The sequence below is a fragment of the Microcaecilia unicolor genome, chromosome 6, assembly GCF_901765095.1.
Source record: "Microcaecilia unicolor chromosome 6, aMicUni1.1, whole genome shotgun sequence".
Classification (NCBI taxonomy): Eukaryota; Metazoa; Chordata; class Amphibia; order Gymnophiona; family Siphonopidae; genus Microcaecilia; species Microcaecilia unicolor.
In genome coordinates this window covers 136,921,118-136,935,584 of record NC_044036.1, presented here as the reverse complement: position 1 = coordinate 136,935,584, position 14,467 = coordinate 136,921,118, and the positions used below count along the sequence as shown (strand labels likewise).

Genomic DNA, 14,467 nt, shown 5'->3' with positions numbered 1-14,467 from the left:
TTACTGCTCTAATTGCCTACTGCTCATGTTTGATCTATTCTTACTGTACACCGCCTTGAGTGAATTCCTTCAAAAAGGCGGTAAATAAATCCTAATAAATAAATATGCCATGTCATTGCATTTCCTTAAAAACGAGCAGAAAAAACACATTTTCTGTTTTTTCATTTGCTGATAATAGTGTGCAGTGTTTGGAAAGAGAGCTCATGCTTCCTAAAGAGTGCACAGTCTGCCAAGAAAGCGCATGCTTCCTAAAGAGTGCACACTCTTTCCAAAGGGAGTGCATGCTTCCTAAAGAGTGCACACTCTTTCCAAAGGGAGCACATACTTCTTAAAGAGTGCACACTACAAAGAGAGTGCATGCTTCCTAAAGAGTGCACACTCTTTGCCAAGAGAGCACATGCTTCTTAAAGAGTGCACACTACAAAGAGAGTGCATGCTTCCTAAAGAGTGCATACTCTTTTCCAAGAGAGCACATGCTTCCTAATGAGTGCACACTCTGCAAAGAGAGCACATGCATCCTAAAGAATGCACACTCTTTCCAAAGAGAGTACATGCTTCCTAAAGAGCACACACTCTTTCCAAAGAAAGCGCCTATGTGAACCACAACTTATACACACACATGATGCATATTGGGAAAACAATGCTCACTCTCTGCCGATAATGCACCTTCTTTGAAAACAACATTCAACCTTTAGAAAGAGTTGACCCATAATGAACAAATGCCCAGAAAAAATAACAAAATGAACATTCTTGGAAACAAGATGGGAAGTGGGATGAAATGAAAAATTTCCAGCTGCCCATCCCTACTCCTAAGTGATACGGATATAAAGCACCATCAAAAATATCCAGCAGTAATATCTGTGACACTGATAAACACTGATGTTTTTTACTGTCAAGGAGCCCTAATTAGCTAGAAAATAGACACTTACATTCACAATGTATAAACAACTAAGAATAGAATCCATAAATATTCAAGAGGTGCATTGACATAAACCGGATTTCTAACACGTGCAAGTTTATCTCATGCATAGTCATTGTGGATATCCTGAAAACCTGACTTTGTGGGGTTCCCAGGGCTGGTTTTGGAAGACAAGTATTATGGGATCTGTGTTGTTTATGTGGAAAACATTTACATGCACATCTGCCCTTTCTGTTGCCTTTTCTATTTGGCCCCTTCTCTTTGGAATGGTCTTCCAAAAGAGATCAGACTTGAGAAATCCTACTTTCATTTTCGGAAACTTTTGAAAACCTTTTACTTTATCAACTATGTAGAACAGAATTTAGACTAAGGGAAACTAGGTTATAAAAGGAAACTTCAATGTATATTAAATCTTAATTTGTACTGTTTATGTTTGTGTAGTTTATACTATGTAAATTTCTGTATTTGCGGTGCTTTCCTGTATACTAAATCATGATCCACACTGTTTTTATCTTCTGTGGTTTTGCTGTGCTTTCCTGTAATGAATGGAGTTCCATTGTTTGTCTAAACTGTACATATAATGTTGTATTGTTCTTTTTCTATTTTACAAATTGTAAACCGTTCTGTTTTGCAGTTGCAATAAGATACAGTATATAAATTGACGGAAATAAATAAATAAATAAATAAATAAATAAATAAATAATCCTAGTTTATGGAACTCTGTACCCATGGCAGTGGGGTCCAAGATGGATCTATTAAAGTTTCACAAGCTGGTAAAGAGTCAACTGTTCTGTCCATCTGTTGCTGATTTATGCTAGAAGTATTGAGTATTGAAGTATTGTTTTATTATATGTTTGTTAATCACCGTGATCATACATTTTATCGTCACCCACTTACAATGTGACAGACTAGCACAGGGGTTCTCAACCAGTCCCCCAGCCAGTTGAATTTCTAGGATATTTATTTACTTATTTATTTGTTGTATTTGTATCCCACATTTTTCCACCTATTTGCAGGCTCAATGTGGCTTACAATATTCCGTCATGGCATTTGCCATTCCGGAGTAGACAAACAATTGGTGTTACATGAATACATGGATGACAATATAGATTTAGCTTATAAATTTCCGTTATGGCATTCTCCATTCTGGAGTAAGTGATATATTAGAATTGTCACAATAAATATCCATAAGAGAGAGTTGCATACAATGAGGCAGTACTTGCATATCTATCTTATGCATAGTCATTGTCAATATCTTGAAACCCAATTGGCTGCATGTCCCAAGGACTGAGGTGTAGATGCACTAAGGTCCTCGGAAGAGCTGTTCCCTTACCGATTCCATAGCGAATCGGTAGGGAACGACCATGCATCAAGGGAAATGGAATGCAAATGAGCTGCTCGTTGTAGCTCACTTGCATTCTCTATTCCCTCGGAAACCAGTCAGCTGGTCAAGCATGAGCAGAGCAGCTGAGCATTATGCTGGCTGCTCTGCGCATGCCAAAGATGTCCAAAAAGGACGTCCCTGATGAGCACTTGTCAGAGCCGCAGGCCGGAGCGCAAGCTGCAGCCACCGGTACAGCCAGTGATCCCTGCCGCCCCACTCTCGGAAGAAGGGGGTGGACGTGCGAGGACGTCCAAAAAAAACTATTTGGACATCCCTTTCGATTATGCCCCCCTCCAGGTCTCTCTCAGCCAATCACAGCACATTTAGCTGACACCGGTGACAGCTAAACGCGTTGTGATTGGCTGAGAGAGACCTGGAGGAGGGGCATAATCGAAAGAGACGTCCAAATAGTTTTTTGATTTGGACGTCCTCGCAGAAGAACACCCATCACAAAAAAGTCTGGGGAAAAACGTCCAAGTGCTCGTCAGGGCCGTCCTTTTTTTTATGATTCAGTGAAGGACAACCATGTTAGGCACTTTAGAAGGACGGCCCTGACGAGCACTTGCACGTGACTAGGCAGTGATGGACGTCCATAAATGACGTCCCTGACGAGCACTTGGACGTTTTTTTTCCTGATTTTTTTTTGTTTTTGTTACATCTATAGAAGTTTTGAAATCCCACGCAGTCCCAACAAGAGGTACAGACCTCCCGTTAGATTTTCCACGGTTAGGCAATCGGAAAACGGTAGTGCATCTCATTACAATACGATTTCTACACATTATAATACTAATTTGCTCATCTGCATTCCATTTTCGTTAGCTGCTACCATGATAGGAAAATGCCCTTTTGTTCATGTCCTGGTTTACTACTTGCACGTTAAACTGACTAGAACCAGTTTAAAACCCACATTAATGGCTCGTTAAGTTTAGTGCATCTGGCCCTGAGTTGAGAACCCCTAAGAAGCCTGAGGGAGCAGCAGGAGGCTAACGCATCTTGAATTGTGTTCTGTGCTGACATTTCAGGAGGGGCCATGGTCAAAAGAGGCAACAGAAGAAAATGCCCCACTGTCTGCAGCTTGTTTTTTTCCTCTCCTGGAAACCGTATCCTGAGTGCTCTGTCCCATTTCATTTACACTCTGTCATTGAGGGGCCACTTTGCTGTATGGTTTTCTTCAAAACATCAAATCACTTCCTCCCTGCCTTCCTTGCTTCTTCTGGTAAATTCATTCTTAGCTTTTCCAACCTTTTTGCCCTTTCAGGTTTGATTTCTCCCATTCTGGACTAATAGGTGTGTGTTTGAGTTGTGTCATTTGCGTCTAGATCCTGTCTCTGCATCTGCTCTTCAAGAATTCTTGCCAAATTCACAGTTGTCCATGTGACACTTTCGTAAGGACCTAAAAGGGATCAGCATTGCAGTGCTCATAGAATTTCTTCGTGATCATGTCGCACAAGCGGTGTTGCCGTCTGTGGCATATCCTGATAGTAGTCACCAGCTCAAAGGAAAGCGTCGGTATGTTCTTTCTCTGATTCTTGGAAACAACCAGAGGAGGAAAGATCTTGCTGAATATTTCCCTGCTTTTGTGTTTCCAAATCCCAAGGTGTAAGAGCTCCCCTCTTTTTGAATGACATCTTTTGAATGACACCAGCCAGCTGTGTGTGGAATCCTATGTGAAGAAAAGGTATTTTCAACCTGACTGTTTCTGTCAGTGTGTCCAAGTGCCACCTAGGCTTTATTCCAGAGGAAGACAGGAGACCGTGCCCACTTGGTACATCACAAGAGGAAAGAAAGCTAATGTTACCCAACACAGAGCCACCAAGAAGAAGTAATGGGAGAAGACTGTCACTGCAGAACAGCAGGTGCAATGAGGCATCCTAGAGAGTAAATAAGCCCTTGAGACCACTTGGAGACCCTGAATCAGATCAAAACTAAAGGAGATGTGTTTTGGCTGTACAGACTGAAGATATGGCTTCTTCTGCTCAAAAATGGACTACATTTCCAATGCTTACAGCTGAAGAAGCTTAAGGTTTATGCTGGAACTCCACCCCCAAACCTCTAGTTTAGTGGGATATAAATGCTGAGAAAAGTGAGTCTGACAGAAGGGGGGCTTCCCCAGCGGTTCTCAAATATCCTGAAACCCTGACTGACTTGGGGCCCTCACGACAGGAACGGGAACCATAGGCTAAACTTAGTATCTCCTCGGGAAAGGAGTAAAATTCAGAAAGGAAAAAGTGAATTTCAATGATTCTGTTTGTCATAACTGCCAACCAAATTCCGCAACACTGCTCTTTTTAAAAAAAAAGTTTCCTGCACACAAATCTCTTCTTTTAAAGGCAGCTCTGGTATTTCAGCAGCTCTTCATTGTTCTGTTTTACAATATTGTGTTGTTCTCTTCAGCTGCACCAGGATGAGCTGAGAAAATTGCATGATTTCTATAGGTTCTCTACGTCTTTCTCTTTCATTCGTTCAATAAAATGACATTATTATACGGGGGAATTTTCCTCATAAAGGTTTCCCATCATCAGTTTGCTGTAGAATTCTACAGCAACATGTTAAGAGTCAATGTAATAAAATGTTATTGCTAAGACTGCTAACATTTCTGTAAGGGTAATTACAGAACTACTTCCCACCAAAGCTACCCTTCTAATTTGTCTATCTTTCACATATTTTATTCCAGTGGTTCTCAAATCCGTTCTGGGAGAGCACCAGCCACTTGAGTTTTCAGGATATCTGTAATGAATATGCATGAAATGAGGCAGTATAGGCAAGTCTGGCTCATGCTTATTCATTGTGAATGTCTTGAAACCTAAACTGGCTGGTGTTCGTCCAGGACAGGTTTGAGAACCATTGTTCATGTCTCCTGAACAGGAACTAACAGGTCTATGGTGCTCTTGCAAGTTGGCTCAATTTGCACCGGATCATGTGTGACCTCAGTTGCTTGTGAAACCAGATCTTTGGAAGTGAAAAAGTAATGCCTAAGCCTATTAATTAATCATGCAGAAATATGTTAGTTATGGCTGGAGAAGGACAATAAGTTACAGAACAGTCTGTGTACAAAAGGCAGGAACTTGGACTGCGGAGTCTAGGGTGATGATTACAAGCTGTGGCCAAGACAATTCAAAGAAGAAGATGGACAAGCATAGTGTTACCATATTTGCCCTAAGAAAAAAGGACACATACCCCGCCCCCATCACACCCCTTCCCCGCCCCCACCCCGCCCCGCCCCCCTGTGCAAGACTTCAATGGAAGTCTCGCCAGGCTGCCGCTTGAACTGTTATATCATTATAATTTGAGACATCGCTGTTTTTGCAGCTGATCCCTAAAATATAGTTTAGCGCTTTGGCTTCGCGATATGGGACACAGACGGTTACTGTGGCACACACACACAGACAATGCAGCCTCGTCATCGGGGTTATGGCGGCGGCGGAAGGCAGAAGGCTGCAAGCAGTAGCAGTGAAAAGTGCTGTGCCTGCGTGCAGCATGCAGGAGGAAGGGGGATCATCATCAGCTGATCAGCAGGCAGGCTGGCTGGCACACACACAGATGCTGCAGCCTGCCTGCGTCAGCCCACGCCACGTGCATGCATACTATAGGTCGGGAGGAGTCAGGGACAGGTCATGTGATGACCCGAACTGAAGAAACTCGGACAAATCCAGGAAATTCAGAAACCCGCCCGGACTCCCGACGGCGCCCTCAAAAAGAGGACATGTCTGGGGAAACCCGGACGTACGGTAACCCTAGACAAGCAGTTAGTAAAAGTCAGGAGAGCAACATGAAACTGAGTTCTTTTATCTGGTACCTGCTCCCTGATATCCCCCGCAGATATAGACTTTCCCTTCTACTACTCCTGCGCTCGAAGAGTTAGTTCGTAGGGAGAGCATTGGGGATGGCATGGCGGGCCCCTCCCTCCAAAAATCACCATCTACATTGTATATCTCCACAGCATCAAGACATTTTCGGGCTTGTCCTCTGTCTGGACCCAGGCAACCAATTCCACCTGAGGAGAACAAGAAAAAATGTTAGACAGCCTGGACAGGAGGTACAACATTCTTAAAATGGACATGCATTTCTGCCGACATGCATTAGGTTTGGGCTCCCTGTGCATCACAATTACATCTCTGGTCTTCTTAGTGAAATCATGGCCGTCTTTTACAATGGTAACAGTTCAAGAAATGAGTTTCCAACAAACATTCTCTGCAAGGATAGGACAACTGAACACAGAAGCCAAAGTAGAACAATGATCAATGATGAGTCATTACAAGGGCAACTCTATAAACTGGGCACGTATTTTTACTCGCCTGTTGTGCATGTTTAGAATACCAGCATACATGTGCGTAGGTGTGCCATTACCCAGTGTGCTGTCTAAGCACTAGCGTGCAAATATGCAATCATTGCCTAGCACAAATGTGCAAAGGGGTTTACATATGGGCAGAGCATGGGCAGGGCATAGATGACCACAATAAATATGCATGAGATAAATCTGCATGCATTGCCTCCTTGGTATGCAAATGTATCTCATGTATAATTATTATAATAAATGCTGTCCTTTATTTTTCACATATCAAATATGTCAACAATACTATGATCACCTCAGATCAAACAGCCATACTCATGCACACACATACACATATCCTCACACCTCAAATCACTAACTAATACAACCAATCACTATCTACCTGTTATCACTTATGAACAATCTAACATCTTCAGCAGTTCTTCAAACATTTTAATCAACGGGATTATCCCCCAGCAGCATTAACTTGAAGTCAAAAGTTCCAACATGTGGTCACCAGTTCTTTAGTCCTTATTTGTAGTCCTGAGGTTCAAAACCACTCCAAACAAAGACCACATGAAGTTCCGTTGTTCAAAAGGTTCCAGGTAGTTAGGGACACAAATCTTCACAATCACTCAAAGTCAGTATGTAATCAATCCACCTTCACCTCTACTTGCACTTAGCCCAGACCCTACACAGTCTGTGTTTCGCTACTTGAGCATCATCAGGAGTCGGGTTCCTAAATAAAATAATGCAATAGAGCATGTAGTAGATCTTACAGGTTTCTCTTACACATTACAATTACATATAATGCTTGTTACTCACTTTTACATACTCTTCACAACTCGTGGATACCATGTAGGTGGGATCTACCCCATACGCTTGCATTCACCCTCCAGCGAAAAAACGCCAAATCATGAGAACATCGTCAATGTACTGCAGCCACCCCACAACTTTATTTAAATAAGGGGACCCATAGACACATTGCTCTTCATACTGTGCCATATACAGGCATGCAACCGTGGGGGAAACAGTGGCCCCCATGGCGACAACTTTCACTTGTAAAAAATATTGCTCCCCAAATTACAAAAAAAATTTTTTAATTGTGCAGAATCACCATCCGTGCCAACTTGTTCAACAGGGCAATACGTGTTTCGGAAAACTGTAGAGTATTTAACGCATGTTCTAACATCTGCACAGCAGCATTTTGTGGAATATTCATATATAACGAAACCACATCCAATGTTACTAGGGTTATCTCGAACCTCAATTGTTCTGAATAACCCTCCAACAACTGTAAACAAATGGTTGGAATCTCTAACATATGACCGAATATTTATCAAGCAGGGACGCAGATGGAAATCAAGGAATTGGAAAGCAAAAAGAAGCAGATCGTGTAAAAGTAAAATGTAATTTATTTAAACAATATAGCAATACTTATATGAATACAAACAGCCTGGGCTGTTTGTATTCATATAAGTATTGCTATATTGTTTAAATAAATTACATTTTACTTTTACACGATCTGCTTCTTTTTGCTTTCCATCTTGGAGTTTGCAGACCGTCTGCCTTTGTGCAATCAAGGAATTGGGAAAGAGGTTCAAATAATGATCCTTTACTAGAAACTATAGGGCGTCCTGGGGGGCGGTGAAGGCTTTGGTGTATCTTTGGTAGAAAATAAATTATTGGAACCAGTGGGATGAAGAATTGGGGGGGGGGGGGGGGAGAGCAAAGGAGGCGGAGAATTCCACTCATGTACTGAAAATTCAACTAGTGGCTAGATGTTACCTCTCCATGGGATGCAGTTTTCACCCCAGGGGATCTAGATGATTCACTCCATAGTTAACTGACTATATTGTTGTTGAGAATTTCCCTCCAAAAGCTTGATTTAATACATGCCATTCAACATAAACAAAACCTCCAACTGCCAGCTGGTACTGCATAAAAGTACTATTTATCAACTCTAATTTTCTGAGACATGTTCTGGAATTTGCCTTGATTTTGCAATGAGCCCTGTCTCATTTCAGGGAACTGGTTAGACCTTGAAGCATTAAAAACTTCGGAAGTGCTTCCCACTTGCACAGCATTCAACATGTCTCCCAAATCTGTGAGAAATGCTGGGCCTCCTCGTAAATAGCACCCTGACAGGAGGTGGCAAATTTCGAACTCCTCAGTCTCAAGAATTAATGCAGTGCCACTCTCAGATCCCACAGATTACAATTTACAACCTCTTCTGTGAGCACTGATGGAAGCCTACAGGTGCAGGAACTGTTTCAAAGTCATTTTGGAAAATCGGCTAAGAGATTTCTTAAAATGTCCTAGCTGAAATTTCTTATCTGGCTGTGGTATCACTACATATGTAAGTCATGGAAGGAAGCCAGTACAGTGCTGAAGAGTTGAAAAAAAAAAGGAAAAATTATAATGAAGCTTAATTTTAAAGCATGAATATTTACACACACTGCATGTAAATTAGACATTAATTCCTTTCACGTGTCATATCCTTATCAATCATTCTCACTGGTTAAATAACTACAATAAGCGTGTTACACTTTAAGAAACGATGGCCTAACAAACCAATTGATTCTTTGCGAATTTCATTTGAATTGCACGTCAATAGGGAAGCTACTGGAGACACCTCTGTATCCCTAAACCTATTACAGCTTCACATGTCAAGATTGGCTGGCTCTGTGCAAATGTTCACATTCAAGGACACCTTGAGGGGCATTTTCGAACGGGGACACCCATCTGTAAGGGCAGGACATCCCGTATTATCAAAACAAGATGGGCGGCCATCTTTTGTTTCGATAATACGGTCAGGGACGCCCAAATCTCAACATTTAGGTTGACCTTAGAGATGGTCGACCTAAATGTTGAGATGGACCTTAGAGATGGGCGACCTCGGTTTTCACCGATAATGGAAACCAAGGATGCCCATCTCAAAAATGACCAAATGCAAGCCCTTTGATCATGGGAGGAGCCAGCATTTGTAGTGCACTGGTCCCCCTCATATGCCAGGACACCAACCGGGCACCCTAGGGGGCACTGCAGTGGACTTCACAAATTGCTCCCAGGCGCATAGCTCCCTTACCTTCGGTGCTGAGCCCCCCAACCCCCCCCCAAAACCCACTCCCCACAACTGTACACCACTACCATAGCCCTAAGGGGTGAAGGAGGGCACCTGCATGTGGATACAGTGGGTTTCGGGTGGGTTTTGGAGGGCTCACATTTACCACCATAAGTGTAACAGGTGGGGGGGATGGGCCTCGGTCCGCCTGCCTGAAGTGCACTGCACCCACTAAAAACGGCTCCAGGGACCTGCAGATTGCTGTGATGAAGCTGGGTATGACATTTGAGGCTGGCATAGAGGCTGGAAAAAAATGTTTTTTAATGCTTTTTTTTGGGTGGGAGGGGGTTGGTGACCACTGGGGGAGTAAGGGGAGGTGATCCCCGATTCCCTCTGGTGGTCATCTGGTCAGTTCGGGCACCTTTTCGAGGCTTGGTCATGTAAAGTCGAACAAATGCTCGTGAGGGACGCCCTTCTTTTTTCCATTATCGGCCGAGGATGCCCATCTCTTAACCATGCCCCCGTCCCACCTTCGGTATACTGCCGACACGCCCCCCTGAACTTTGGTCATCCCCGCGATGGAAAGCAGTTGAGGACGCCCAAAATCGGCTTTTGATTATGCCAATTTGGGCGACCCTGAGAGAAGGACGCCCATTGTGGGATAAACATAAAGGAATCCTGTACAGAAGAAATGGATCCTCAGGAGCTTAGCCGAGATTGGGTGGCAGAGCTGGTGGTGGGAGGCGGGGCTGGTGGTTGGGAGGCGGGGATAGTGCTGGCCAGACTTATACAGTCTGTGCCAGAGCCAGTGGTGGGAGGCGGGGATAGTGCTGGCCAGACTTATACGGTCTGTGCCAGAGCTGGTGGTGGGAGGTGGGGCTGGTGGTGGGAGGCGGGGCTGGTGGTTGGGAGGCGGGGGTAGTGCTGGGTAGACTTGTACGGTCTGTGCCCTGAAAATTGACAGTTACAAATCAAGGTAAGATATACACAAAAACTAGCACATATGGGTTTGTCTTGTTGGGCAGACTGGATGGACCGTGCAGGTCTTTTTCTGCCGTCATCTACTATGTTACTATCTCCCGATTTATGTCAGTAGATGGGCATCCTTCTCTTTTGAAAATGCCCCTGCTTGTGAGCAGCAGTTTTAATAGACCTAAATTGAACATGAAACCCATGAGCTTTATTAAGAAATCAAACTGACAAGTCACATGTCTTTTGATGGGGGAAGCACGGTATAAATCACATGTTTGGTGTAATTCAAATGTGATTAAAGTTTACCACTCGTAAAAGCATAAAAACATAAGATAAGCCACATCCGTTGAGCCCAGCATCCTGCCTCAGACAGTGGCCAGTCTGGGTCACAAGTACCTGGCTGAACCGAAAAAGCTAATCTATTTCTGAAAGCTCATTTCCAGGGATAAACAATGGCTGTCTGAAGTCTACCTGGCTAATAAGTTCCTCCAGGAACTTGTCTAAGTCTTGCTACCATTAGTTGCTTAAGCTTGACCAATTCTCTGGCAACCGATTCCACAACCTAATTATAGACTGCATGAAAAAAAATGTTTTCCAGTTTATTTTCAATGCCCTGTTCACTAGTTCATGGCATGTCCTCTTGATTTTGCATTGCCTGACAAATTAAACAACTGTTCGAACCTTAACCAATCTACCCCACTCATGATTTGATCGACTTCTATGGTATCCCCTCTTGGTTATCTTCTCTCCAAGCTGAAGAGCCCTAACCTGTTTAGCCTCTCTCTTCATAACGGAGATGCTCTATCCCCTCTATCATATTATATTTATCTCTGAACTTTTTCTAGTTACACTGTATCTTTTTTTTTTTTTTAGATGAGACAATCAGAACTCCACACAGTGCATCAATAGTTCAGTTTGGATGAGCAAACCCTTATTTAGTTTCACAGATAGATCTAACATTGCCAACTGGCAACACGTTTTCAGGACACTTTGACCCCACCCTGGTTTTACCACATTCCATGTGGGAACTTCCCACTTCTCTGCTACAGTCCCTAACACAAGACTCCACATCCATGCATGCAGTGAAGTAAAATGAGAACTGGGATCAGCTGGAACTAGGTGTCAACCCCAATAAAGAAGGAATGGAATTTGTTCATGGAACAAACCTGGATTACAGTGTATAGAACTAATGACACACCAGTTGGATGCACTTTATCTTGGGGATTCTGATGATATTTATATACATACATGGATGAGGTAAAGAAGATAAAATTTAGCATCTACATCCATGAGGTATATTATGTTATGCGTTATTGTATCATAAACCATCATGAAGGCTTCAGCCAATCAGATGCTGAGCTCCTTCTGTGAGGCATGGTTACATCTCTTAAGGAAGTCAATGACATTTCAAAGGAATACTAGATTTGAAACATTGTCTCCCTAGTCCCTTAGTCTTCATTCCTTGACCCCAGTGGGTCGGATTTTCAGGATATTTCTAATGAATAAGCGTGAAGGAGATATTATAGGCAAATCTCTCTCATGCATATTCATTAAACAAACCTACTCCAATGAGATTGCTAAATTTTCACTCTAGGTACTACAGTCTTAGCGCCATTGCTCCAGACACCTGTAGGAGTCCCATCATGAATATGCAACCAGCATTTTGATAAAAGTTAAACGCCTGAGGACGCAGCGAGCGAAACACATTGAATGTGTAAGGTTTGACTTGTTTATATCATGAGAGCACAGCAGAATGTTCACAAGCAGTGGAGAGAAAGAAAATAATCACAGGTTTGAACGAGGAATCAATTACTCATAAAACGCTATTGAAGAGTACAGAGGAAGTCACATGAAAAAGTGATTCGCAGTGGAAAATTATAACTTCTATACCACAATGATGTGAGAAGAAAAGTGGCTTTAAGACCAGCATTTAGCTTACTGGAGCAAGTATATTGGTATTTCAACAAGAGAAACTTTATGCTCAAGCATATGGTTATTTCAATAAGAAACATTTTAAACTGAAGACTGTTCTTTAACAACAGTAAGGAGCCACAGAGGAAAAATAGCAAAGAATAAATATATTTAAGAACTGTGTTGTGATATAACAAACAATATTATGTGTACGGCTTATTTCTGTATTGCTTCAAGTAGTTTGTGTGAGTTAAGGTGAATAGGATGAATGAGGAAGAATGTGTAATAAGGTATGTTAGAATTGTGGATATGAAAGTAGGAGAACCGGGTAAAATGCATTACATAAGCACCGCCATACTGGGAAAAGACCAAGGGTCCATCAAGCCCAGCATCCTGTCTCTGACAGCGGCCAATCCAGGCTTCAAGAACCTGGCAACCCCCCCCCCCCCCCCAAAAAAAAAATAATGTTCAATGGACTTTTCCTTCAGGAATCTGTCCAACCACCCCCCCTTAAACTCCGTAAGACCAACCGCTGCCACCACATTCTCCGGCAACGAGTTCCAGAGTCTAACTACATGCTGAGTAAAGAAAAACTTTCTCCTATTTGTTTTAAATCTACCATATTCTAGCTTCATCTTGTGTCCCCTGGTTCTATTATTTTTTGAAAGTGTAAACAAACGTTTCACATCTGTCCGCTCTACTCTGCTCATTTTCTTGTAGACTTCTATCATATCACCCCTCAGCCGCCTTTTCTCCAAGCTGAAGAGCCCTAACCTTCTCAGTATTTCCTTATAAGGAAGTCGTTCCATCCCTTTTATCACTTTCATCGCCCTTCTCTGCACCTTTTCTAATTCCTTTATATCTTTTTTGAGATGTGGCAACCAGTCTTGGACACAATATTCGAGGTGCGGTCGCACCATGGAGTGATACAACGGCATTATAACATCCTCGTGTTTATTTTCCATCCCTTTCCTAATTATACTCAACATTCTGTGCGCTTTCTTGGCCGCCACGGCATTACTGTGAAAAAAACCTAAATGTTTAAAAAAACTTTTTGATACTAATAAAAGAATTAATATTTATATCTTGTAGTTACTGTGGCTCGCTGGCAACCGCCGAGGCCAGGAAGTGAAGAGGCTGTAGTCCAGGGGTGTCTAACCTTGACCTTTGGCCAGTCAGGTTTTTAGGACTTTTACAATGCATATGCATGAGGTCTATTTGCATACAGTGAAGGCAATGCATGGAAATAGATCTCCTGCATATTCATTGGGGAAATCCTGAAAACCTGAATGGATTATGGCCCTTGAGGACCAAGGTTGGACACCCTGCTCTAGTTAATACCACACCCCAGTATTAACGGAGCTTCAGAAGATCTTCAAGAACCAGACTGCTTAGTTTTGCATTAAAAGGGGCCTGGGACCACTCTGCCACAAAAGAGGTCTATCAGCAGCCAAGTAGGAACTTGTAGGCAAGGCAATGGGATAAACTTTGAGTTTATTTTAGAATTGCTTGCCTATCAGATCTGTAACGGCCAAGGTAGCAATATTTATTGTTAATGCATTCTTTGGTGTATCTTTTCTTATATTGGTACTCTTTAATAATGCTTTGAGAGTCGTGCTCCCTCCCCCCTCCCCCGCCTTTTACAGCACCCTCTATCTTCATAAATAACTTTACAACTGGATTTGTGGAGGTGCAAGGCAAATATCAGCAATCTGTTACAGAGCTGAAATGAACCCCCAGTGCCATTCTTTAATGTCACAGAGCAATGCAGCTCTGCTTGATAGGGGATTTGTAGGTAACATTGAATGATGAATGAAATCCCTCAAAGAACTACAGCAGAGGAAATAGGATTGCATTGTAGATACCTGAAATATTTCTCATGTTCTACTTTTTGCTTTTTTTTTTTTGTCCTCACAACACAAGGTGTAAACCAGAGAGGGCTTCTAG

The 14,467-nt window shown here is 42.6% G+C and overlaps 1 protein-coding gene across 4 annotated transcripts in view; it reads right to left on the bottom strand.

Moving 5' to 3' along the window:
* Nucleotides 1-14,467, bottom strand: part of KBTBD12 (kelch repeat and BTB domain containing 12) — a 74,255-nt gene that overhangs the window by 15,740 nt on the left and 44,048 nt on the right. For all 4 annotated transcript variants that reach the window (XM_030206199.1, XM_030206197.1, XM_030206198.1 and 1 more), the window contains one exon: nt 6,100-6,297. In XM_030206199.1, the coding sequence (XP_030062059.1) occupies nt 6,100-6,297 (198 nt within the window). The remainder of the gene's footprint in view (nt 1-6,099; nt 6,298-14,467) is intronic.